Below are 26,529 nucleotides of genomic sequence, written 5' to 3' on the forward strand. Positions count from 1 at the left end.
ACACGACGACTTTAAATACAAACTGACGTCGTCATAAATATCATTATGACAGCATTGAAATTCCTGATTGGGTTTTGTATCATCAGGTTTGATCTTACTAGTTATGATAGTTAATGAAATGGCGAGAAAACACAAATATTTACTATATATATATATATATATACTTAATTAAACAAATAAAAAAAGAAAAAGAAAAGAAAAAAAAAGTTGGGTCACCTACGATTTTAGATAAGGGTAATTTCTACCGATCAATGAATGATCTGTTCATAGCAGAGAATAAGTAGATATATGTGACGAAGAAACGAACAGAAATATCATTTGAAAATTTTTAAAAAAAATTGTTTTTTTCCTCCTTAAAAATTTTTCCATAGAACTAGAGTTTCTAGTACTCAAAGACAAATTGGGAATACACTGGGAATATGTACAGATATCGATGAAATCAGTTTGGTCTCACATTCTTCAACTCCACCAAAACACGCTTTCTATTTATTGATTAGAATTTCAAGCCAAAAGTTATTTTTCTCAGCAATAAACGATTTAAATTTTGACGGCTATCTGACAGATAAACATGTTAAACCTATTTACAGACCACTCTAGGTTGAGTGTATATTGAAAAATATATACGTTGGATTGAATGGGATATGCTTATCGAAATAATCAAAAGAATATGTGTTGAGGTATTTGAGGTGAATATTTGAGTTGTTTTGTTTTCTTGTCGTGACCCGCGAGAGCTGGAACTTTATCTTCAGTGTACTTAGTGACTCGCTGCGATCTCCTTCCTTAGCGACCAGTCCTTTGAGGCCCAAGGAAAAGAATAGGTCGAGTTGTTTTTCTGTGCATTGTGAGACAATGTTAGAGGTAATTTTTCCAAGATGGCGTCTATTTGGTCCCCTAAAACAGTCCCACAATGCACTGCAATGTCTACTCGGCTCATATTGGTTCTAGATTATATTCAGTTTTAGTGGTTGCTGGTTTTAATGTTGTTCAATTCAGTAGTGTGCGGTCAGACGGCTAGCTGACAAATGACAAGACAAAAAATACAACAAACTCACTGTTAACGTGTTTATTTTTAAACTTTGATACTCATAATAACCTATAATACTCTAATACTGCCTAATATCATATATCACGTGATTGGTCTAATACTGCCTAATATCATATATCACGTGATTGGTACAATCGATAATTACGTGATAGAGTCCTTCAACACCATGGTAACCGTGATTCATATTATACGAGACTGGAAGTAAATAAGTACATTATATCTCGTAGAATGACCGAGATTTGAGAGATTTCTATGTACAAGGAGTTTCAAACAAAAGGTTTGTAAGTCAAGAGCAGAACAAGAATGACATTCCGGATATACGTCACGTAAAAGGCTAAGAATAGTGAAATGGTTTATGGCATAGGTAAGGTTTTAGCCATAGGAACTTCTGCTATTTCCAAAACAAAAAAATAATGCAATATGGCAATATTGACAACATTAACAAACATATCATCTATTACTTGTGCTAGTGATTAGTTCCTGATGCTTGGATGCTTTGAACAGGTTTTACAGCAGGCTTGTTGGTAAAAGTCATTTGTACAGTAACCAGCAATCTTAATTATACTACAATCGGCTATGACAGGATTGTCTTCACAAACTTGTGGGGTTGTGGGAATAACTGGCTCTTCTGTCGAAAAATAAACACATGAAAATCAGTGGAAGTTAGTAGTTACTTTTAACGATGCACCAAGAGAACTTCATCACCACTTCAGCAAAGTAAGGTTCATAAATACTTCAAATCATTTCAAACCTTGTCTTCCTAGTCAAGGGCGTAGGCAGGGAGGGCTATGCCCCCCTTTCTTGGCAACAAAATGGCAGCTTTTTGAAAATCATGCGGTAATTTTCATTTGCTTTTCTAAGGTTTGCGAAATTAAAACATAAAACGCAATGCCAGCCTTTTTTTTGTCCGTCGTTTTGAGGGCCCCCAAAAACGGCAGATTTTTGAATTTTGGTGTCCCCCTTCTAAAAATCCTGGCTACGTCCCTTGGTAGTGTTGAGCACAAGAGACAAGAACAAGTCCAAACTAACCTCCTTTAACTGTCAGAACCACTAAATCTGTAGCTTGACTATAATCGTTTGAGGCTCGACACTCGTATCGTCCCGAATCCCTGACACGCGCACTACTGATGGTGATTCTCTGGGAAGTAGTTGAAATACGTGGAGAATTGATATCAAACAGACTGCCATCCTTGTACCAGTAGACTTGGGGAGTTGGTTTCCCTTGAACATTACATCCTAGCACAACCTGCTGACCAGCTGATACTTCATGTCTTTTTGATGGTCGTATCTTGACTGACACTGGAACTGGAATCAATCAAGTTGATTCGTGACATTAGTTCTTCGTACATTGATCAATCTACTAACATACCATTTGTTTATTCTTTCTCTCCTTTAATTCCAGTGTTTTTCTATTTCATTATATTTCTCTTTTTACTATCTTCTTTTCTTTCTTTCTTTACTAACTCTATATTACATTGTATTAATATACAGGATTCCTAAGGATCTGAAAGGAAATTCCCACAGAGCAAGGCTCCAATATAGGGTTCCTTTCTATTCCACTCCACTTCATTGTTATTAACTACCTGTAACTCGGAAATTACTTACCAACAACTCTAAGTTCAGCGACTCTTCTGTCCATGGATCCAACAAAGTTGCCAGCAAAACAAGTGTATGTTCCTTCATCCTCAGGACGCACTTTGTCTATATATAACGTACCCTCTGCTAGCATCTGATAACGTTCTCCAAGTGAACTAACCGGAAACATACCTTTGCGCCAGGTTATCTTGGGTGGTGGGATACCTGTGGCTCTACATCGCAGATATACTTCAGACCCAACGAACCGAACTAAAGAAAGAACAGTTAGAATAGAGTTACACTGAATTAATGGCATAATAACCTATATCTCACCCATTGGCATGGTATGGTAATCTATATCTCACCCATTGGCATGGTATGGTAATCTATATCTCACCCATTGGCATGGTATGGTAATCTATATCTCACCCATTGGCATGGTATGGTAATCTATATCTCAACCATTGGCATGGTATGGTAATCTATATCTCAACCATTGGCATGGTATGGTAATCTATATCTCAACCAATGGCATGGTATGGTAATTTATATCTCACCCATAGCATGGTATGGTAACCTATATCTCACCCATGGTATGGTGTAACGTACCTTTATCCCTAGGAGCTTCTACTATTTTAGCGGGTATTTTGATGATAGTAGTAGGTGCAATAGTGATTCTTGGTCTGGTTCGTCTCGTTGTGGTATCTTCATCTGGGTGTCGTTGAGTAATCACTTCACTTGGTTCGGTTGTTGGACGTTTCGTGATCTTTACTTCTGTTCTCTTTTTCGTGCTTTGTTTTGTTACCCTTTGTTTGGTCGTTACATCGTTGGTAGTTTGCCTTTCCGTCGTTGGTTTCTCGGTAGTTCGTCGTTTTGTCGTTGGCTTCTCGGTAGTTCGTCGTTTTGTCGTTGGCTTCTCGGTAGTTTGCCTTTCTGTCGTTGGCCTCTCGGTAGTTTGTCTCTCTGTCGTTGGCTTCTCGGTGGTTTGTCTCATTGTCGTTTGCCTCTCCGTAGTTCGCCTTCTAGTCGTTGGCCTCTCGGTAGTTGGTCTCTCTGTCGTTGGCCTCTCGGTAGTTGGTCTTTCCGTCGTTGGCTTTTCGGTGATTCTTTCCCGTGGGGTCAAAGTGACTGTGGAAAAAATTCTAAAATGATCAATAAATCCAGCAAAAATAAAACCCTTGAAAGCAGTGAAATAATCCCGCTCACCTGATTGACAGCTCTGTACAGTACAGACCTCCACTTCGGTTGGCTTTGTTTTCTGGTCACACCACCTTTCGTCTGGAACTTCACTAGAATCAGCAAAGCACTTGACTTTTCTTCGCCTTATTCCGATTCCACAAGATTTTGAACACTAAAACAAGAAAATTTAAACAAGATTTATAAGCAGCAAAATTGACCTACCTCCAAGCACTTCTGGTTACCGATCGTTTTCTGGACAGACATGATCGTCTGCACATGCGAAGAAGGTGGAAGCTCTGAATCTTACCGGTTGCCATGGATATATGTACCATCCAGCCTGACAAGGTTTGGTAGAACACTTCCTCACTGATGGCATGGCGTATGAAGCATTACACTGGTCACGTGATATAATCTTCAACATGTTGATCTCACGCACTGCGCAGATTACATTGCGCATCTGCATGCCGACACCACAGGACGCGGTACACTAAAATGAGAGAGCAAAACAGTCGTTAGTGCCTGTGACGCATTAGTGACGTCACATGACAATGCAGTGACAACGAATGAGACTGGGTTGGAGTCTACTCACCCCACTCCACTGAGAGCCGTGCCACATTGGCGGACAAGCTTTGGAGCTGGAACATTCTTTACGACTAGTAGGTCTAGTTCGATTGTCACACAACGTGTCAGGATATTTTTGATTGTGATCGGTCACGCTCACGCAATACACCATTCTTGTGCTGATTCCACGGCCACATTTTGGATAACACTGAAAATAAACCAACAAAGAGACAAAATTACTTTAAAACGTAAAATAGCGAGAAATGCAATACGATACGTCATTCCTTACCAGGCTCCAGTCAGAAGCAATCCATTTGACCGTGCAGGGGCCTGGGTTGCACCTTGCAGTAGTGGTGGGTTTAATATTGACGTCACAGCCTTCGTCTGGCAGATATATGTTGTCATTAACGTTGATAGAGACTTGACGACATCGAACTTTACGAGTGATAATGCCATTACCACACGACACTGAGCACTGAATAACATGAAGATGTGAACACAGTCAGCAAAATAAATTACCTACCCGCGAAAATATATATAAAGCACAGCACATCATAGTATGTTATAGTATGGACAAACATAGTAATACATGGTATAGCACAGTACAACACATCATAGTATGTTATAGTATAAACATAGTAATACATGGTATAGCACAGTACAACACATTATAGTATGTTATAGTATAAACATAGTAATACATGGTATAGCACAGTACAACACATCATAGTATGTTATAGTATGAACAAACATAGTAATACATGGTATAGCACAGTACAACACATCATAGTATGTTAGAGTATGGACAAACATAGTAATACATGGTATAGCACAGTACAACACATCATAGTATGTTAGAGTATGGAAAAACATAGTAATAGATGGTATAGCACAGTACAACACATCATAGTATGTTATAGTATGAACAAACATAGTAATACATGGTATAGCACAGTACAACACATCATAGTATGTTAGAGTATGGACAAACATAGTAATAGATGGTATAGCACAGTACAACACATCATAGTATGTTAGAGTATGGAAAAACATAGTAATAGATGGTATAGCACAGTACAACACATCATAGTATGTTAGAGTATGGAAAAACATAGTAATACATGGTATAGCACAGAACAACACATCATAGTATGTTATAATATGGACAAACATAGTAGTACATGGTATAATCATATATATGATATATATGATATAATCACCTGAGACCATCTTGTGACGCTCCATACAGGACAGTACCTTTGTTTACTACACACACGCATAGCAATGGGTTTAGATGTTGTACATCGTTCATCTGGAATCATTTTACTTTCACCTCCTTGTACCACGTGCTCACAATGAACACGACGAACCTGTTTTCCTTGGCCACATGTGGTAGAACAAGCAGTCCATCCACTGATAAACCAACTGTAGACATGATAGATTATGGTAAATATAACTCGCTGAAAACCATCACACTGGACCTCTTTACCTTCGTTGTTTGTTGTCCCATTACAGACCATGTGATGCCACTCTTGGGAGTTGATTCTTTTATATGTAAATATTTCATGTCCATCATGAAAAAACAATTCTCAAGGAAATGTCACGTGGTCTGAAATGGGCAATTTGCATACGAAGATAAAAGGTTTATTGAGTCGGCTTGCAGCATGTTTGTTCCAAAAATATCTGCAAATGGTTTAACCATTGGCGTGGCTTGAATGACCAACGTAAGATGGCACTTTTTCTTAGAGACGTTAAACACAATGGGCCACAAGTTTATCATTGCTAAGTAGCGACTGTCCCGTGTCATCCTCTTTGAATTGCTTTACCTTTGATCGTAGGGATTGGATGCGAGTCTCGTGGCCGCAAAGGCGGTTGGGAACGGACCGTCACCTTGGATACTCACCTTGGTGGACATGGTTGTGTATTACAATCTCTTTTTGTTGCTGGCTTGGTTTTAGCATCGCATTGATAAGGCGGCACTTCTTTGTTATCGCGATCACGAAGGCAAGTAATTTTGCGGTATTGATATCCTGAAATAGAGAATAATATTTCCATAATAATACATCGTTAATTTTCATATCATATGATGGGCTAGCTATGGTATCATTATGCGGTATTGCATCATAGTCATGCGCATTGCTTACCTCCAGCACACGTGGCACTACATCGACCATAATTACTTGTTTTCCATGAATACTTTGCAAGTTTAGGAAGTTCTTTGATTGATTTAGGGATAGAAAACTCGTAGGATACGCCAGGATTGTTATGACCCTCTCTCATTAGAATCTGTAAAAGAAGCTTAGCATTTAGCAAAAGACGTTGGTTGTATAACCCATCCCTAAAGAGATTAGAAGAACCTATCGACTCACATGTGCATGGACGGGCTGCGAGATTGGCCCAAGTGATCGTATTTCTTCTTTTCCTGAGCTCGACCTTTCGTACCGAAACAGAGAGCCAGCGATCTTATATGTACGCGGATTTGTCACATCGAAGTCGCCGTTCAAAAAGAAGTTTCCTTTGGAATCTGCAAGAGCTGATAAAATAAACGAAATAAAACAGTCAAATACATTATGAAGATACTCTCATCTCTAGAGCCTGCGTTCTTTATGGTCAGCACTGCGACCTATTAGTATGCGCAATACAAGAACAACCCTACATGGTGTACAACTTCTTGTTTGTTATCTTACCCAGGAAATGACCAGCTGGAGCTTCCTCAGTGATAACGATGTTAGTTGCGCTTGATGGGATGACGGCAAACTCCTTGTAACCTAAAAACAACACAAATCAGACCCATATGAGCTGTATATGAATGGTAGGAATGGTTACTATTGTAACTAGATGGACATAACACTCACCATCACCGACTCCTGTAAATTTGCCGGTTATGGTACGACAGTTTTCTCCATTACCGTTGCATACCCGGCATTTGTCCTCTTTGGCTTTTGAATGCATAATGAGGTCACATCCCAAAGGCTACGGTTAGAAGAAGGTAATATAGCTTAAGAGAAATGAGGTTTGCATTTGTTTAAAATGGCCATGCAAATAAGATGAAGCTGTTTGTCGGTTTACGGACTGTTCAAACATTTAGTTGTCAGCGATGCAGAACATACAGACTATAGTTTGATGAGCCAGTGGAACAGGAAGGAAAGAGTACTCGATTAACCAATGATGTATGTAATTTAACAATGATGAATGCCAAAAGAAAAACAAAAGGACGTGTACTGTTACCTAGTACAAAGGGTCTTGTGAATGAAGAAATATATATGTTAACAACTAATACAAACATGGACAGACCGACTAACCAACTAACTATAGAACTCTCTCAAAAGTGGACACCTTTGAATCATCGTCTTTTATCTTCTATATTTAAGTATTTTATGAATGACTTTGACCTTAAATTGTTTCTGTAGCCACACATGGATTTGATGCAAAACATAATCTTTACCTCGTCAGCAAACCATTAAGAGACCAACGTACAAAACTGCTTCTGTTTTGAACAGATGGTCGCCACAGGGCGCTTGGATTATTAACACGCTGACTAACATGGAATATGGAACAAAAATGGAACATACCTCGCATTTGCCATTGACGCAGATATCATATGAATCAGGGCTGCATTTGGTACCATCTACCACCTTGGCGGCCCAGCGGTAATAAAAATACTCGCCTTTTGGCATGCAGTTTAGCGTACATGGATCACGTTCTGTTGAACAAAATGAATAACAATTAACACTTTCTGTTATAGCGCATCATTTGATAAGGATTACGAAGGAATTTATTGGTCGAGCTGTTTGAGTCTGCGGCTATAGACTGGTGTCGGGCAGCATACAAAGTGATGTATAGGACCCCGGATAGTAGGAAATACCGGGTACGGTATATAGAGGATCATAATCTATATGTCAGTACCATCTACGCTTACCTGGAATATAGGGAACCCATTTGTACTTTTTTCCTTGTAATGTTCTATTGTTGAAGCTGGCACACTGTTCATATCTGTAGTCACCAGACTCCGCCGGACAATCCTGTGCCATGAAACCCAAAACCGAAAATATATGTTATTCAACTATGACGTCACATGGGTCATTAAAATACTTCATATGACGTCACTAATAGTAGTACATGCTCCTGATAGGTTGATTAGACTATGACGTTACCTATACCTTGGATCATAATAGGATTATCCAACTTTGACGTAACTGTTGATTCATGACATCACTTATATATTGGAAGCACCAAATAGGGTTATTCTACTATGACGTCACCTGTATATTACATGTTCTTGATAGGTTGATTTAACTATGACGTCACTTATCACTTGCATCCTAATAGGATTATTCGACTATGACGTCACTTGAATAAATTATGACGTCACTTATATATGATGCACCAAATGGGGTTATTTTACTATGACGTCACCTGTATATTGCATGTTCTGTATTTTCTTCTTGGTTCAGGGCAGGACCCGTCATCTCTACATGCGACAAGACAAAAGAAACAGCGTTAACTTTTCTCGTTACAACTTGTTGCAGGAATAATCCAACTGCTACTTACGTCACATCCAGACATTTTCTATCTTGGGAGGACACTCCTACTCCACATGAACGAGAACATGGCGACCATTCTCCCCACTCATCGTCTAGCGACTACAACACAAACACGATATGTCAGTAAAACTGTTTCTGATTGATACTTTATTATTTTGAACTCTTTGCTTTGGTCCATGCAGTTGGCCAGTGTTTTAATACGGGTTAATATGCTAGCATTGATTGTGACAAAACTAATGATTAAGCCGAAGAGCTTACAGGACGGATCCACGTTATCTGTACAAATATCTGTAGATTATACGTGCATTAATCCCTTTTAATTCCCACAAGACCGGTAACGCCCACGGACAATACAATGAGAAAGTCATCATAATACCGCCTTAAAACACTTAAACACCTTGAAATATCATTATGTTCCTCTTGCAAGGTTTGGCATCCTTTTTGTTTGATCAAGAACTAGTTTAAATGTTGTACCGTAGCTTTATCAGTGCTAATCGTTGTTCCACCTTATATCTCACAGCTAGTCTGTCTCGCCGACCTAACGTAACTACCTAATATACTTCCATAATACTAATATAATATACTAATATAATTGGTTTAGCGTGATCTTATTATACGACTCTCAATACAACATGAAAGCATTAGGTGTGATGTCTTTAGAAGGGGTGAGGAAACTGTCCGGCTTATCTACATCGATCAACCATAAACATCTGGTTTGTTTAATTAGCTGTCTAGATTATACAGAATGTCTATCTCTCATGAGCCGAAACACATATTGACAAGTACTCTAGACTTTTAAATTGGTGGAATTTCTGAGCTACTTTCATGGTGTAATATAAGTCATTGTTCGCTAAGTTGTTGACGCATGCACTTGGTGATAATACCCTGGAGCATGAAGACGAAGTAAACACGACACGACCTCACAGCAGAAACTGAACATCTATGAACAAATGCTTTGAACTTTCAACTGGCGGATGATTCCTAAGAACAGCAAATACTGTCAATCACTTATGTCTTTCCTTATCTCTAACCATAACAGCATCACTTATAGTCGAGATATATAAGTTTCAAGCAATTTTTTAGGTGAAACTAGCGCTCAAAAGGCTGCTGAAAGAGAGCGTTGCATGTCAGGCGTCATGAAACGAAAATTAAAAATTTTCAATCCTGAAAGCCAAGCGTGGTATAACCTCCTTGTTTATTATGCTTATCTCGCTCTACAAACGAGCTTCAGGTTGAATTTGTGCACTAATTGAAGCAATGAGCTTTTTTAGTGATTCTTGCCCACGAAGGATTTGTTAACAAAAATCCGACGTATTACGGTACGTGGGAATGACAACAGGAATGACACTATTGTATCTTTACGTCTTGCCATGAAGGAAAACGACGTCTCAAGCGAGGCTTGACTGAGTTATATATTCGTGTGTCTACTCAATAATAATCGCCTGTTTTGTTACGAGTAGGATTAGAATATTGATCTGGTGTTTGTTTAGTCGTGTATCCATCATTAACAGCTAATCACCACGAACATGTATGCACACATATTGTATCATAAGTAAGTGACCACTTGCTTTAGATATCATGAGAAACGTCCTTCAGAGAAAACTGATATCAAGTCATGATTTATAAACCAACTGTTGGGGACTCGAAATACCTCTTCAGACATCTAATTACCCACATTTTTCTAAGACACCCACAAAAGCAGACAAAGTTCATGTCTTGCTTTGTTTCGTCGCGTCTTTACTACACTGCCTATAGACCAGTGTGTCAGATTCAGGTGTTAAACTTTGGTCTCTTTGTATCTGTTCGTTATGAGCATAATGTTGTTTTTGAATCCGTCGGTGCAGTAGCTTAATTACTTCAGATGTTCTTCGTAACTAGAAGCAAACTGGGGCCTAAAAGTTCTCTAATCCTAAACACAAGTGTAATTGTTATCACGGACTGCACGCGACTTACTACTACGGCATCACAGTCCTTGACCTCATTGCACTGCACACACGGGTACACCTTGAATAAGAGGCGAAGCTAGCACATCATCCAAACGCCAGACATATGCGTATAAAAAATTTAAAAACCAATCTTGGTCTGCGCATACATTTTATTGGTTTTGGATGATCAAAAGTAATGCAGGCGCAAGGTAACCTTGACGCATCTACGTGATGGAACATTGTCTGACTGACTTTCATCTGTCAAATGTTAGAAGTGCCATTTTAAAAACATGCGGTTCAAGTGTTGGTTGAAGAGTATGATGAACAATAAAACTTCAATAGGAGCCATACTATTATCGGAATTTATCTTTCAAAAGAATTTTTTACAAATCTTTTGTTGGTGCCACTTCCTGAGATTTGTCCGCAGAAAGAAATTGAATGTGACAAGATTTCCTGACGAACTCCCCACCGAACAAACAGTGGTCGGATACTATTATAAAGTAGTTGAGCTAAGGACCGCAAGTATCGTAAGGAATGACTGATTCAACCCTTAGAGGATATCCGTTCAATCTCAGCAGCATCTCGAATACTTGTACGTATCGAAATAGAAACATGGACATACCTGCGCTGTCAGACAGTAAATCCCTAAACCTACAAACTGACCCCCTAAGCTTTTTAACCCTTTCTTTTAATACAAAAAACATATTGTTATTCGCGCAATGAGAGAGAAGAAAGAAAAAAAGAACACACTTGAGTCTTTAGATGACACCTTTAAGGACACTGCACTTCATGAGAGATGGAACGTAGTGTCCAGCCTTATCTCACCGCTATGTCCGTCACGAACTGCAGTGTTTTACAGCAAAACAAAATAAACAAATGCAGCAGGCTTTGCGTACTATTTTTTACTTTACTTTGTTCAAAATAGAACAGCGTGCCGCTCAGACTAAGCCGGGCCTTGGCGTGTCTAGATTGGATATTTTGCGCCAATAAAAGCTAATTTAATTTCAGTTATTAAATATTATTCATTCATGTCTTAGTGGGAGTAATTATGACCTCGTGTAGGAATCAATGAGTCTAGAATTTACAGGCAATAACTCAGTCACAGGGAAAGTTGCCAGAAATCCTGCAGCTCAATAGCTGGCAGTGGAATACTGCATTATGATCACTTGTTTACTCAGAGACGTTTGTAGTTCATTAGTAGTATTGACTTACCTGTGTGAAGGACTTCTGCAGGAAAAATCCGAACAATACCCAAACAACCAGAAGTAAGCTGTTAGAAGACGATTAAAACAAATTAGTTATAAGTTCTACTGGAAAACTTCATAAACTGTAATATATCGTAATACAAAATCACCAGCATTCACGATGACCTTGCTCAAGTGATTCCTGATATTTTACTATGATCAGGTCTTCACTGAGATCTGAAAGCGCTTTTAGCCATACATTTTCTTATGACTTGAGTACTGATTTGGGATTTAGAAGGACACGCATAGAGTTTAAAATTTTAATCAGAGTTTGATAGACAAAAGAGAGGCAGAGAGCTGTTTGCTTTAAGCAAATAGGCAATAATAAAAACGGGATAGCAATAGTGTGGTTGGACACATGCGATGGAACGACCGCCTAAAGTCTCCACCACAAACTCTAGTCAATAGACATTAAACTTTAGCAAGAATTTATAAGTATTTTTAATGCGCGATAAAATCTTGAACTAAAGAAAGAGTTGATAGACTAACGACCAGGATCAATCAAAATAGGCCAGGAACTCAAAAACTTACTTTGCCATGAAGGGAGCGATTCGTGGTCTGTAGTTTTGATGTTTGTGCAGTTCCGGAAGGTTAGCACCGAATCTTTGTTCCTCACTACTGCTTGGGCTCTGACTGACTGGTAGGCAAGCTCGTAGTGCGTTTGTTCGCCAGAGAAAGAATCTCTTACATGTGACTCAATATATACTAATGTATGAAGGGTTTAGTGACAAGTCAAACACTCGTCAAGTGTTGAAAGAAGTGCCTTTCCGGTTGTCACGATCATGCCTTCAGCAAATAGTACTCCAACTTGAAAGAATGTCTGCATCAAAGGCGGGTACTTTGAAATATTGCTTCACGAGGTTAGTCAGTATAGACAAACATAATACCTGAAAACCGCAGATGGTGAAAAAAAAAATGTTATGGGAATTACACATTAAAAAAATGAACGTCGATTTCCGTAAACATAGAAATGCGAGGAATGAAGAAGGTTTTCTTTTTCAAGCTGGACAGGTTTAGAATTTCCTTCATATTTATCTCTCAGTCAGAAAGCGTGAACCTTGACACTCCGAACTTTCAAGACTTTGTTGTGAACAAATCAAAATTGCTTTATAATATACCGGAACCTAGGCATAGAATAAAATAACAAGGGTCAATATAATAGTGCCTTTCTTCATGCTTCTCGACCGGCCATTGATACTCGTAAGGCGGGAAGAAAGGAGCGCTTGGATTGTTCCATGGAACAGAATTTATATAGTTTTTTTAACTTGGAAATCCCGAGAAAACAAATATTTATATTGGAATAGAATTGCTTTATAAGAAAGAAAAAAGAAAATAGTGAACAAGGAAAGAAATAAAGAAACAAAAAGAATTCGAAGAACTAGCAAGCTACAAGTTTGAGCTGCGCCGTGACATATGACTTAATGAAAGTGAATTGTCTTGATTTTGAAAATAAAATAAAATAAAATAATAGAAATGAGTTGCGCTAGACTAGACATATGCAGGTTGAAAAGGCAGGAATGATTTCGCAATAGTTTTCCATAGTTGTTTATTATCACCTCAGCAGTCTGCCATTTCCGTAATATCATGTTGACTAGTAAGATATCCGCCAAGTCTGTCTTGACGAAATGCAAGAAGACGAAGAAGACACAGTGTTTGCTCAACCAAAAGACACAAAAACTTTGGGCGGAAGATACGAAAAGGGGCTGGGCAAAATATAACTGATATAACTTTCAGCTGAGAATGTTAAAATGAAGATTTGTTTGGCACTCCTACTATAACTATACCCGATGGCTAGTGACCTTTGATCAGGTCACATTTCCTTGGTTAAGTGCTCTATCAAGGTATGACGAAATATTACAAATAATCCAAATATTATTGCATTCAAATCATATTTCAAATAGTTTATGATTGAATTGAGTTGCTATATAGGTGCAGGGTAGAGCAGGGCAGGGCAGGGCAGGGCAGGGCAGGGCACCTTCGCTTGGCACGACTGGTAGCCAGTAAAGATTTAATATCATGCCAACCGATAGATCAACATGAGTTAACAGGCTGGAGTCCGGGAATCGTGACATTCTTCGAGGTCAACAAGCAATGATTTCATAGTAATGTGCACTATGAATATACTTGTAACTGGAGAGACTTGGACAAGACTTTTACTCTTGAGCAAAATGCGTTCATGAGAATTTCACAGTGTACCCCCTTGTAATTATATTATAAGGAGTTGTCTGATGACCATAACTTCGATTTTTTTACTGATTTTCAATTAAGCTATCTGTATTATACAAAAAGTAAAAATTTCTCTGTTTATAAGCTGTAGGAAAGCTGTAGGGAACTTTCTTTGGGATGATATTACCAAGGTCTGGCTGGTAATGATAAAGGAATGGGTACCAACGCATGCGCACCAAAAGCAATAACAAAAGGGGGGAGCCATGTTTAATTTGTTGCTAAACAAGAAGTCGTAAATAATCCGTAAATAAGCTGACGAAAATATAATTATTATTTGATACTAGACTTAGAATATCGAGAATTATGAGTGAGGACGATGATTTGGCATTTGCTATGTTTCTTCAAGGACAGCTCGATAACGAAGATAGTAATTTGGAGCGAAGAGAGAAGACAGAGTTACCCACATCATTAGTAGACGATGCTTGGGAAATGATCGATCCTGCACCTGATATTAGACAGTTATTCCTACAGTTTAATGATGAGTATTTTGATGGTCTTCTCGGTGGAGTAGAAGTACGATGGAGCCCAAGAATGACTCTGTAAGTTCAATTCCTACGTAATCCTCTATTTTCACTTATTGATAAATCATTTATGTTCAATAATGTTTTCCATAAATCCTCATGTTGGCTGTCAAAATTTAATCTATTTATCATGGCTATTATAATATTAGGCATAGCAACTGCTCATAGTAATAGGGTAGGGGTCTATAAGGGTGAGAGAAATGTCCAATATCTTGTTACTAAAATGAAAAGCAAAAAAATAATCACACTCTATCCTTCGACAGTTTTTCTTGAAGCCATTTTCATAAATACACTCTACAGCACAGCCCAAGACTGCTGAGTTCTGTCAATTCACTGGTTGGCTCTTACATTGCAATTGTGGTTGAGGTCTTGAATTACAGTTAGCTGTCTGGGTGCTGTAATAATATATATATGGGTATACACTGATAACTTGATTGACTCCAGGGGGTTATAGTATATTGTTTGTTTATTCTGTTTTGAAGATGTGCTGGCCTGTGTTGCTATGAAGGAAGAGGTGGTTTATGTTCTATAAGACTCAGTGAACCATTACTAAAGCTAAGACCAAGGAAAGATCTCGTACAGACACTCTTGGTAAGTGGGCAACAAAATTCTAACGAGATTTTGAAAAGGATTTTGGTAGTATAGGTGTGAAGTCATAAGGATTAGGGCCTATTTTATACAGGGTGGTAGAGGGGGGAGGGGGTGGGGGTAAGAATCATGCTTCATGGAAGGAAAAAAATGGTCAAATCACATTTCATGAAAGTCAATTAATGTTTCAGAAATAACCCTTTATCACCATGTAACTACAATGGGTAACATTGCCAAACCAGTTCAAACTTGTCAAGATGCTGGCTCTTCCTTTGACTGCTTTGCTCTTTTGGGCTGCCTGTGCTTGTTGCAGAACAGACAGCCCATAGAAAATGGAGCAGTTCAAAGATGTCTGGACTAGACCAAGTCAAGCATATATATATATATTTCTTTATGTTCTATTGACTTAAGAAAATGTTAATGTAAATTTATGATCTGCCAACTGTCTCATCTAGCCTATGGGTACAGCAACTGGCTAATACAAAGGTTCTGTACTTTTTTGTAATTTATTCTGTATTTTTACAGTCATGATACTAGATAAAAGATTCATTGATTGAAGCATATGTGTGCTGACATCTTGTGTTAAAAATGAAATTTGCTTTTTTAAAATATTTTGAACTACCCCATAACTTTTGAACTACCCCATAACTTTTGAACTACCCCATAACTTTTGAACTACCCCATAACTTTTGAACTACCCCATAACTTTTGAGTATTCAACTTATATTATGCTTTATGGAAAGAAGGGAAGTAGCAAAGCAGATAAATAACAAAATTAATCAAACAAAGTCTTATCAGATGGTATATTTGCAGGAATCCAACTCAGTTCAAGTAAACAGTGGTACATATCCTACCCGTCTTAGTTCATGTTCTATTCTAACACATTTTATTATTTCAGCATGAGATGATTCATGCCTTGCTTTTTGTAACTCAAAATAACAAGGTATGTTGACGATAACCTGCTGTCAATCCTAGAGAACAGTGTTGTTTGTAAAATATTCAGCAAATCTATGGTTTTTTATCACAGGATCATGATGGTCATGGCCCAGAGTTCCACAAGCATATGTATAGGATCAATAAACAGTCAGGAGCAAATATAACAGTGAGAATGCCAAAATAACCTTGAAACAACTTCTGGGCTTGGTGGGGGCATGGCTAACTCACAGATCGAACCCTGAAACAACCTCTGGGCTGATCTAAGTCAGGGCATGGCTAACTCACAGATCGAACCCTGAAACAACCTCTGGGCTGATCTAAGTCAGGGCATGGCTAACTCACAGATCAAACCCTGAAACAACCTCTGGGCTGATCTAAGTCAGGGCATGGCTAACTCACAGATCAAACCCTGAAACAACCTCTGGGCTGATAAAGGTCAGGGCACGGCTATCAGTCTCACACTTGTCTTAACCTCTGTCATGACTTAGATAATGCATTGAGCCAAGGCAAGTCTGTAGATAGATTTATCATTGTATTATATTTATACATTTCTCGTTATTTATTATTTTTAGGTTTATCACAACTTCCACGATGAGGTATGAAAGTAATTTATGTGGTCTTAAATGGGAAAATGTTATGTCTAGGTGGAGGTGGATGGAGTCCATTATTTTTCTCTCTTGCTTTGAGGGTTTTCTCCAGGTTATATGGTATTTTCCCCCTCTAAAGGGAAAAAGGTTATGACCTCATGCTATTCTGCATTCAGGCATGGTATAAAGTTGCCTTTTTAAAAAAAAAAAAAAGTGAACGATGATAATATATTTGCTCTTCTTCTCCACTAAGGTTAATTCATATCGACTTCATTGGTGGAAATGTAATGGACCCTGTCAGAAATGGCCACCCTTTTATGGGGTTGTAAAAAGATCAATGAATCGAGCACCTGCACCAAGGGACACTTGGTGGGATGATCACAAGAGAAAATGTGGAGGACAATTCACTAAAATCAAGGAACCTGACAACTATGACAAGAAAAAATCTAGTAATAAAATTAAGAATTCTGAAGCTGGATCTTCGAAGGAAAAGGAAAAGATATTAGGGTCAGGAACGCCAAGTTTACCAACATTTTTTGACAAAATGAAAAAGAAAAAGGTCACTAGTGGCAATGTATCAAGTCAAGAAGAAACTGATTTGAAAGAGAGTAGTAAATTACGTAATGATAAGTTTGAAGGATATATTGCTGAAAATCCTACAAAGAAGCAAAAAACAGAAGGCATTTCACCATTCAGTGGCATTGGTCATGTCTTAGGAGGTTCAACATCTGAGAAAACACGTAAACTTCAAGGAAAACAAGGTTTAGTTGGAATGAATTCTTCAGAACACAATATTGAGAAACAAAAGCCATATTCCAGTTCACAAGAGACTTCAGTTACTAAAGGGAAAAATAATAAAACAAAAAATAGAAAGAAACCTACAGACATTAGTGATAAACCAGAATTAACAATCATTGATGCTTTTAGAAGAAGCAACAAATCATTATGTAGTAATACAATAGATTCTTCAGAAGGATCTAAGGGCAAGCCTATTAGTTTGGGTGATGAAGATTCTCCTAGTGTAGTACCATCACCATCATCATCATCCCATGAGGTTTCTTGTCCTGTGTGTCTGTTAGTGATACCAATAACAAACATTAATACTCACTTAGATAACTGTCTGACAGCCATGTGATTGATTTTATTCACATTATTCAATTATTGTAAAGTATAAAGTTAGTTTTTACAGATTTCTAGTTTACTGTTGTATAATAATCCAATGAAACATCCCACAATGCCTGGTCCAATCAAGGAGTAGAAGAAGAGTGTCTATATCCAGGCTATATATATATACACTCAATTGAAGAATCGTTGTCGGGCTCAGAAACATAGAACATAGAAGCTGAGACCGAAATTGCACATGGGGAGTAGGTCAATTAGATGCATGCTGTGACCGGCGACCCGTGGCATCATCCACTGTTTTTAATATGCGTTTGGCATTCTAAAACGACTGCATGGATGGTGTAAATGAATAAATTATAATATAATTATGTCATTTCCCATGTGCCATTTTGGTCTCAGCTTTTATGTTCTATGTTTCTGAACCCGACAATGATTCTTCTATTGAGTGTCTACCATAAAAGTTGTTCATTGTAGCTATTCTGGATAATAACTAAGAAAATTAAAGTAAGTTTTTGAAGAATCTTCTAATATTGGTATAAGAGAGGCTTCCCATGGATTCCAGCAATTAAGTTCTCCATTACTGTTTTTATCATTTTTATCCTTGTTGTCTCAGTAAATGTGCCAATGTGAGGGGTAATGATTACATTTGGTAGTGTTAGTAATGGATGATCTCTTGGCAGAGGTTCAGGTGATGTCACATCTAATGCTGCACCTCGTATTTGTCCTGTTTGTAATGCTTTAACCAAGTCATCCTGATTAACCACGTCACCCCTAGAAATGTTGATTAGGGTTGCAGATGGTTTCATGATTGACAGCTCTGATGCACTGATTAAATACTTAGTTTCTGATGTTAGAGGAACACAGAGAACCACAAAGTCAGCTTGCTTAAGAAGATCATGGAGTTGATTGCAATACTCTGCACCTGAAATATCATAAATCATTTTAAATCACAAGTTACAAAGAAACCATATATTTAAATAGTGAAGTGTGTTCAAAAATAATTATCAGAAGAACTATGCAACAGGTATGGCAAAGTTTAATTTTGCAGCCATATCAGGAAGTTTAGTCCTTTACACACTCATTTCAACCCACTCAGGCTTCAACCCTACAACTACCTTTATTCAACCAAAGCACTCAATTCCTCAAACTTTACCTGTCTCTTTCTCCACATCTTCTTTTATTGTCCGTGTGTGGTAAAGTATCTTCATATCAAACCCTTTAGCACGTTTAGCAACTGTAGATCCAATGCTGCCAAAGCCAACAATGCCAATGGTAGAACCACTAACTTTTACTCCAGGCCAAGAACAATCAAGCTAAATGAGGACATAGTTAATAGACATATTAACATATTAACTGTGATTATTGGTGAAAAACAAGTGAAGTGTACAGCTAGCTTCTATGTTCACAGGGAAAAAAATGGATTCCCAAATTGGGAATTGTTGGGAACTTCCTTGAATTCCCAATTCGAACACCAACATTGGGATTTATTGTTGGGAATTTCCTTCTAATACCCAATAGAAAAACAAAATTCTCAACAAACTAACATTGGGAATCAGTGCCACGTTCCCAATTTCGTTCTCTCTGGGAATTGGACGGGAATTCGTTGGGAATTCAAGGAAATTCCCAATTTATTTGGGAATCCAGTTTTTTCCCCTGTGATTTTACTGACATTTTCTCTCCTGGATATATCCCAGTTAAACCCTGAAATGCAAAGGAATGTGCTCCGAATAAAAGAGCTCTGAATTCTAAGTACTTACCTTTAACAAGAAATTAGAATGCTTGCTTGTCATGTCACCCTTTACAACATCTCTCGCAGATGCAAGCAACAATGCAAAGGCAAGATCAGCAGTACAATCACCTATGACTTTGGGTGTAAAGCCTATCTTTATTCCCCTCTTTCTTGCTTCTGTAACATCAATATGGTCAACACCTACACCAATTGATGAAATGATGAGAAGGTTTGGAAACAAGTCCATAAAAGAACCATTGATATCCATTTGCCCGTTTCTTCCAACTAGTGCAAGACCTTGTATCTTTGAGTATTGATCCTCAGTTATATGTAAATCAGTTACATCTTTTATGAAAACCATGCTCAATTTATTACTATAACTGTTTACGATTTCTTGAAAAACATATTTGAGGGTTCCTGGTTGTAAAATTAAAGCCAGGGGTAGATCACTCGTAGCCATTGTAGGAATCGAGGTGTTAACATGAAGTCTTTATTCTGGAAAACAATATCAAAATAATATTTTTAAACAATGAGGAAATAATAGATATCTCTGGGATGTAAAGTGGAGCTCCATACCATACCCCAGTACTGCAGCACATCAAGCTACATCGATCAGTGATTGGAATTAAAACTACCCTGATCCCCGGTGATTGCATGTGTTCCAGAATATAATATCAGAATTTTTCTATTGCACGTTACGTCATCGCGGCCATATTGGTGCCATTTAACAAAAGATTTCTCATTAGTATCCATTGTTAACGGCTCCACAATGGCCGCCATGTTTTTGTCTTTTGACTCTCTTGGGAATGCTTGCAACCCATCAATACATATAGTAAAATAATAATTTCCAAAAGCGTGTGCATTGATCATCTTGCACTGATGCTCGTTTTATTTGCAGTACCTACTACTTTCCTGTTACAAGTTTTCCAACTATATTTAGGCGAAGTGACACGTCTATTAATATATATGGGGCTAAATGTAATTTAGGCAAAGTTAAAACCACAACTACGCCTGCTAGCCTAAGCAACGTTGGCCAGCGGACCATCCATGCTACGCATGCGCCCACGCTCCGGGTGGCGTGTTCACTAGCTGGCTTGTAGCTTGTATGCCATCTTTGCATCCTTGCCATCGTACAATTTGCATTTCTTTGTCGCTTGCTTTTATCGCTTTTGGACTACCCAGTTAATAGCAATGGCCGATCCACCGTTTCCACAGTCTTCTCCAATTTCTGCCGAATTGCTAGAGGTTATTCAAGCCGCCGTTGTGTCAGCTATAGCAAACAGAGAACAATCAACCTCGTTCGCCCCAGCGAACACAACAACGACTTCGAGCTACTCAATGGGCATTTGTCGTTGGTCTGGGTCACTCGCCAGTACCACCGAAGCTCGTTACCCAGACTGTCACTGGGCGGTTTATCGATCTGAGCGACTTGTCTGCTCGCTAACCTCACTCCAGCAACTGAGGACGAACCACAACAGATGTTGGACGGCCGGCTGGTGTTATCATCCAAGACGAAGAAAAACAAACGCCTCATAGAAGATATCCTTAGCTGGATGGAGGCCTTTTCTATCTACATGCTTGTGCTGACCCACACTGTATTTCCCCAATAGATGGGCTGATCTCACAAGATATAAGTTGTTGATCCTCCGCACTCATCGCCTGTTCGGCGAACGCTGTTGGCTCCCCCACTCGATAAGCCTTTCGAGAAACACAACTGACCAAACCAGTCTGCATCTCGTGGAACAAGGGTAGATATGTGTCGCCTTTAATACACTCCTTGCCGGTACTTGCAGAAATGTAGAAATAAAAAAAAAAAATTATTGTAAGCCCTTATGTCATCTCTTATTTTGCTTATTGCTTCGACACTTTTGGTCGAATTATTATCGCATTTATCACTAATTATTATGTTGATATATTGCTAGGGCTGTTTTGCTTGTCGTATGGTATTCACCACTTTTGACACTTCTATTTTGCGTCAACCGTTGGCTATTGCTACAACAGCTTGCTTGTCGTATTATTATTGCATTCACCACATATTGTTGCTACTTCGCCACGACAGTTTGATTGTCGTATTATTATTGCATTCTTCATCATTATTGCTATTTTGCTACGACAGTGTGCTTGTCGTATTATCATTGCATTCGTCATTATTATTCCTATTTTGCTACGACAACGTGCTTGTCGTATTATTATTGCATTCGTCATTATTATTGCTATATTGCTACGACAGTGTGCTTGTTGTATTATCGTCGCATTCGTCATTATTGTTACTACATTGAAACGACAGTGTGCTTGTCGTATTATCATTGCATTCGTCTTTATTGTTGCTATTTTGCTACGACAGTGTGCTTGTCTTATTACTATTGCATTAATAACTGATTGTCGAATTATAATCGCATTTATCATTATTTATTATGTTGATATATTGCTAGGGCTGTTTTGCTTGTATGGTATTCATCACTTTTGACACTTCTATATTGCGTCAGCCGTTGCCTATTGCTACAGCTTGCGTGTCGTATTATTTATTGCTTTTACCACATATTGTTGCTACTTCGCCACGACAGTTTGATTGTCGCATTATTATTGCATTCTTCATCATTATTGCTATTTTGCTACGACAGTTGCTTGTATTATTATTGCATTCGTAATTATTGTTGCTATTTTGTTACGACAGTTTGCTTGTCGTATTATTATTGCATTCGTCATTATCATTGCTATTTTGCTACGACAGATCGCTTGTCGTATTATTATATCATTCGTCATTATTGTTGCTACATTGCTACGACAGATCGCTTGTCCTATTATTAGTGCATTCGTCATCGTTGTTGCTACATTGCTACGACAGTTTGCTAGTCGTATTATTATTGCATTCGTCATTATTATTGCTATTTTACTACGACAGATCGCTTGTAATATTTATTGCATTCGTCATTATTGTCGCTACATTGCTACGAAAGTTTGCTTGTATTATTATTGCATTCGTCATTATTGTTGCTACATTACTACGACAGTTTGCTTGTCGTATTATCATTGCATTCTTCAATATTGTTGCTACATTGTTACAACAGTTTGCTTGTCGTATTATTATTTGCATTCATTATTATTGCTACATTGCTACGACCGATCGCTTGTATTTTCATGGCACTCTTCACTTCATGGTTGCTACATTGCTACGACAGTTTGCTTGTCGTATTATTATTATTATCACATGATTCGCTATACCCCTACGTTTGCTTGTCGTTTATCCATGTATCCATCATTGATGATATCTTCTCTATTGCTAGAACAGTTGACTCGGCGTTTTTACCGATGTATCCATCATTGATGATATACTCTCTATTGCTAAAACAGTTTGCTTGTCGTTTTACCGATGTATCCATCATTGATGATATCTTCTCTATTGCTAGAACAGTTGACTCGGCGTTTTACCGATGTATCCATCATTGATGATATCCTCTCTATTGCTAAAACAGTTTGCTTGTCGTTTTACCGATGTATCCATCATTGATGATATCTTCTCTATTGCTAAAACAGTTTGCTCGGCGTTTTAATTGTTGATATGCAGTACTTCAATATTTTCTACATTGCTACGACAGTTGGTTTGTCGCATTGCATTGGCTTCGCTACCACCATCGCCCTCGCGAAGACTATTTTGCTTGTCATATTGCTTGTCTTGGTATTCCCCTTCCCTTCGATAGTCTGCATGTCGCATAGTACTACTTACGCCTCGACTTTCTCTGCGTAGCGTTGCTTACCTTAAACTTCGTCCATTCGCTTCGCGTAGTACTCCTGCGTTTCTCCTATCATGCTGCCCTATGCCGCAGCTGTTCGTTTGCCTATTAAACGGCTTGGCATCTCGGCAGTTTGGCTTGTCGCAATTCGATAGCAACTTACCTTTACATCCCAAGAAGTGTGAGGGTCCGTCTTCCACCCCGGTAGTGCTAGGGATCTAGCTCAACTCAGTTAATCAACTGCCCGCCTCCCAACGAAGAAGCTTACCCGTTTGCAACTTCTTTTGGACTCCTGGGCCGATCGTCGATGGTGCCACCACGCAGCCAAAGTCGTTTGGCCGGGTCGCGCCTGTATTCGACGCAGGATCATTACCCTGTCCTGCTTCAGGAACCACCGTCACCCCATTCGACTTAATTCCGAATTTCATTTAGATTTGAGCTGGTGGCGAAATGTTTTGGAGTCCTGGAATGGCGTTAACTTCTGGCTTTACTCAGGTTTATCTCACCCTCCCTCGATCGTCGTGACATCGGATGCCTCGGTTGCCCTAGGTTATGGAATATTCTGGGGCGAGGACTGGTTTAACGGTCTCTGTTCCGTGAACCAACAGCTTTATCCATCACGTAGAAAGAGCCTTTCCATATTATCATCGCAGGTCATGTTTGGGGTTATGGTTGGCCCTAGCACCACATACTTTTTAGAACTGACAACGAAGCAGTTACAGCAATCCTCCACTCTCGCACAGCAAAGGTGTCATGTATCATGGGCCTGTTTTCGCTAAGGGTGTTTCATATACAATGGCAAAGCAAACTCTCCCTTGTGTGCGGTGGATGCGTCAATCAAGTATCTGGCCACTCGTGGTGATTCACCTGGCCCACTCTTCCTCCTTCAATCTGTTTTGCCTCTCAGTCGCACGATCTCTTCAGCACCAACTGGCTTATGGACATTCTGAAGGTAGGCAATGTTCCTGGCAACTACTCCAGCCACAGTTTCCGCATCAGCACGGCCACAGTAGCCCCCCACAACGGCGTCCCAGACCACCGAATTCAAACACTAGGCCGTTGGTCAAGCGATGCCTTTAGGGTTTATATTAGAACCCCGGTAGCCTCTCTGGCTTCGGCAAATCGTGTTAACTACACATTAAAGGCTCATTGCTCGACTAGAGATTAGCGTTTGTGCCCCTCTGTTGCTTTTGTTTTATTACTTGGTCCTGGGTGCTTGGACTTCGTTTGGTAGGAAGGTCCCATGGTAACCGGTCACATGTTCTCTACCAAGCACCCTTGGTCGAGGTCGGAAGTTGGGTTGTGGCCCGGTTGCCATGGTTACCTCCTTGCTGGGGGATATACTCGCGTAACCGGACCCCGCACTGGTACCTAGCCCAAACTTATTAGTTGATGAGTTTTAATTATAATATACATGTTCATGTAATGAATATTTTTGTTCCCAGACCCCTGGTTGAGAGGGGTCGCACTGACTGCACTCAACCTAAACCTTAACCCAAAGGATGTTTGCCAGTCCATTAGGTTTACAACTCTTCTAAATTTTAAGACCTACGCAAGGCTCTCTGACTCTAATTCTCTTGTCCTAAGAGTGCCTAAAATCGCTATTCCTGCAGTATGTCGGAGTGTTATAGACAACTATAGGAACAGCGTGGATGTTATCACAGCATATAACGCAATATAACCGCGAAAAGGTGCAAGGAATTCTGACGTATGGTCTGCATACTATCGATTCTAATGTTATGGACGCAGTCCCTCCTTATAACAGTTTGCCACCACGGGCAAACGAACTGATAATGTGGATATCAAGAAAGCTAGGAGACGAGGCATTGAGATAGGGAATACCCCCCAAATGCGATCGACGAATGCGTTGATGATCAGGGGCTTGCGTTACTACTTGCATCTGCAAGGAATATTGTGCTGGGAGACGGCATCTGTAAGAACCCAAGTACCATGGATGTAAGTACCTGTCATGCATCACTACCCACGGGGATCAGATTGTTGTAGGAGTTTGTTCCAGATATAAATATTGTTATATAAAATTGTTAAAGCTTACTGGTTGTCAGTATATGGTTAAAGAATCAGGGATTTATCTACTAAAGTAGGGGGTCCCATAACAGAGGGGAAAGGGCAGGGCATAGGTTTGAAAATATACTACACTTAAAAAAAAAAGGGGCCACTGCGGCAGAGGACGTGGGGCAGTGGGGCTACAGCCCCCCCCCCCCCACCCACTTTCTCCCTTTTCCCCTACTAGTCTCATATAATTTTCAATCTCAGACTGCTCAGTGCCCCCTGCTAAAATGTTATTAGACAAATACTGATGACTAAAGACAAATAGTGGGAAGGGGTGAGCGGGGGGGAGGTGGCTAAAGTACCCCCATTTGTAACAGCCATCATTAGATTCATCCTTATATTGTCACAGTTTGATTAGAGTATTATCTCTTTCTATGTAGTTTGATATGGATTGATTTGGGCAACAAGTAACTGGTGGTACTATTGGCATCATTGGTTTTGGAAGTATTGGAACTGCTATTGCCAAAAGAGCAAAAACATTTGACATGAGAATTCTGTACCACAGTTGGACAAGAAAAAAGTCATTATAAGAACACACAAGTATGTATCTGAGAAATCATGAAATATGATTGAAAAATAGTTCCATAAAGATAAGCTTCAAATTTGGTTGCAATCATTCTGCAGGTGCAGAGTATTGCCATCGACTTCATGATCTTCTTAAGCGCGCTAACTTCCTGTTCCTCTGTGTTTCTCTGACATCAGAAACCAAGTATTTGATCAGTGCATCAGAGCTGTCAATCATGAAACCATCTGCAACCCTAATCAATGTTTCCAGGGGAGACGTGGTTAATCAGGATGACTTGGTTAAAGCATTACAAACAGGACAAATACAAGGTGCAGCATTAGATGTGACATCACACTGAACCTCTGCCCAAGAGATCATCCATTACTAACAGTTTATAGTCTACCAAATGTAATCATTACAACACCTCATAAGGTACTGCTG

At 39.1% G+C, this 26,529-nt stretch overlaps 3 protein-coding genes across 4 annotated transcripts; 1 reads left to right on the forward strand and 2 right to left on the reverse strand.

The window, feature by feature from the left end:
- Positions 1–1,048: 1,048 nt before the first annotated feature.
- On the reverse strand, positions 1,049–12,790 carry LOC116302707 (papilin). Of its 2 annotated transcripts, XM_031712068.2 has the most exons (20): positions 12,605–12,788; positions 12,042–12,099; positions 8,912–9,003; positions 8,777–8,831; positions 8,280–8,382; positions 7,933–8,063; positions 7,216–7,333; positions 7,048–7,128; positions 6,730–6,893; positions 6,505–6,646; positions 6,264–6,390; positions 5,581–5,785; positions 4,650–4,835; positions 4,389–4,568; positions 4,107–4,286; positions 3,827–3,971; positions 3,230–3,748; positions 2,651–2,890; positions 2,075–2,350; positions 1,049–1,673 (listed from the first exon to the last, which is right to left on the reverse strand). In XM_031712068.2, exons 1-20 carry the CDS (start codon positions 12,610–12,612, stop codon positions 1,519–1,521), a joined length of 3,165 nt encoding a protein of 1,054 aa, XP_031567928.2. In that variant the 5' UTR covers positions 12,613–12,788; the 3' UTR covers positions 1,049–1,518. The 2 variants fall into 2 exon arrangements, with proteins under 2 accessions (XP_031567928.2, XP_088896837.1); XM_089040711.1 differs by having other exon boundaries at positions 3,230–3,971; positions 12,605–12,790.
- A 1,237-nt stretch (positions 12,791–14,027) lies between these two features.
- Positions 14,028–18,121, forward strand: LOC116302719 (DNA-dependent metalloprotease dvc-1). The gene is made up of 6 exons (XM_031712080.2): positions 14,028–14,838; positions 15,303–15,411; positions 16,307–16,351; positions 16,436–16,510; positions 16,917–16,940; positions 17,185–18,121. The coding sequence occupies exons 1-6, from the start codon at positions 14,603–14,605 to the stop codon at positions 18,064–18,066; spliced, it is 1,371 nt and encodes a 456-aa protein (XP_031567940.2). The 5' UTR covers positions 14,028–14,602; the 3' UTR covers positions 18,067–18,121.
- On the reverse strand, positions 18,040–21,629 carry LOC148905015 (uncharacterized). Its single transcript, XM_089040712.1, has 4 exons — positions 20,684–21,629; positions 19,811–20,277; positions 19,207–19,366; positions 18,040–18,975 (listed from the first exon to the last, which is right to left on the reverse strand). The coding sequence occupies exons 2-4, from the start codon at positions 20,240–20,242 to the stop codon at positions 18,578–18,580; spliced, it is 990 nt and encodes a 329-aa protein (XP_088896838.1). The 5' UTR covers positions 20,243–20,277; positions 20,684–21,629; the 3' UTR covers positions 18,040–18,577.
- Between the last annotated feature and the right edge of the window lie 4,900 nt (positions 21,630–26,529).

This window comes from Actinia tenebrosa, unplaced genomic scaffold (genome assembly GCF_029948245.1).
Source record: "Actinia tenebrosa isolate PJP-AT-01 unplaced genomic scaffold, QUT_ActTen_1.0 PGA_scaffold8__29_contigs__length_14323225, whole genome shotgun sequence".
In the NCBI taxonomy this organism is placed as follows: Eukaryota; Metazoa; Cnidaria; class Anthozoa; order Actiniaria; family Actiniidae; genus Actinia; species Actinia tenebrosa.

Bases quoted from the DNA above. Each gene is read 5' to 3' on its own strand.
- LOC116302707 (XM_089040711.1), bottom strand. The intron at 6,894-7,047 runs GTAAGATAACAA...TTATTTTATCAG, and splicing joins TCCAGCTGGTCATTTCCTGG to CTCTTGCAGATTCCAAAGGA. The intron at 1,674-2,074 runs GTTAGTTTGGAC...ATTTTTCGACAG, and splicing joins GGTTCTGACAGTTAAAGGAG to AAGAGCCAGTTATTCCCACA.
- LOC148905015 (XM_089040712.1), bottom strand. From the start codon at position 20,242: ATGGCTACGAGTGATCTACCCCTGGCTTTAATTTTACAACCAGGAACC. The intron at 19,367-19,810 runs GTAAGTACTTAG...GTCCTCATTTAG, and splicing joins ATTCTAATTTCTTGTTAAAG to CTTGATTGTTCTTGGCCTGG. The intron at 18,976-19,206 runs GTAAAGTTTGAG...ATGATATTTCAG, and splicing joins AGATGTGGAGAAAGAGACAG to GTGCAGAGTATTGCAATCAA.
- LOC116302719 (XM_031712080.2), top strand. From the start codon at position 14,603: ATGAGTGAGGACGATGATTTGGCATTTGCTATGTTTCTTCAAGGACAG. The intron at 14,839-15,302 runs GTAAGTTCAATT...TCTGTTTTGAAG, and splicing joins TGGAGCCCAAGAATGACTCT to ATGTGCTGGCCTGTGTTGCT. The intron at 16,941-17,184 runs GTATGAAAGTAA...TTCTCCACTAAG, and splicing joins ATCACAACTTCCACGATGAG to GTTAATTCATATCGACTTCA.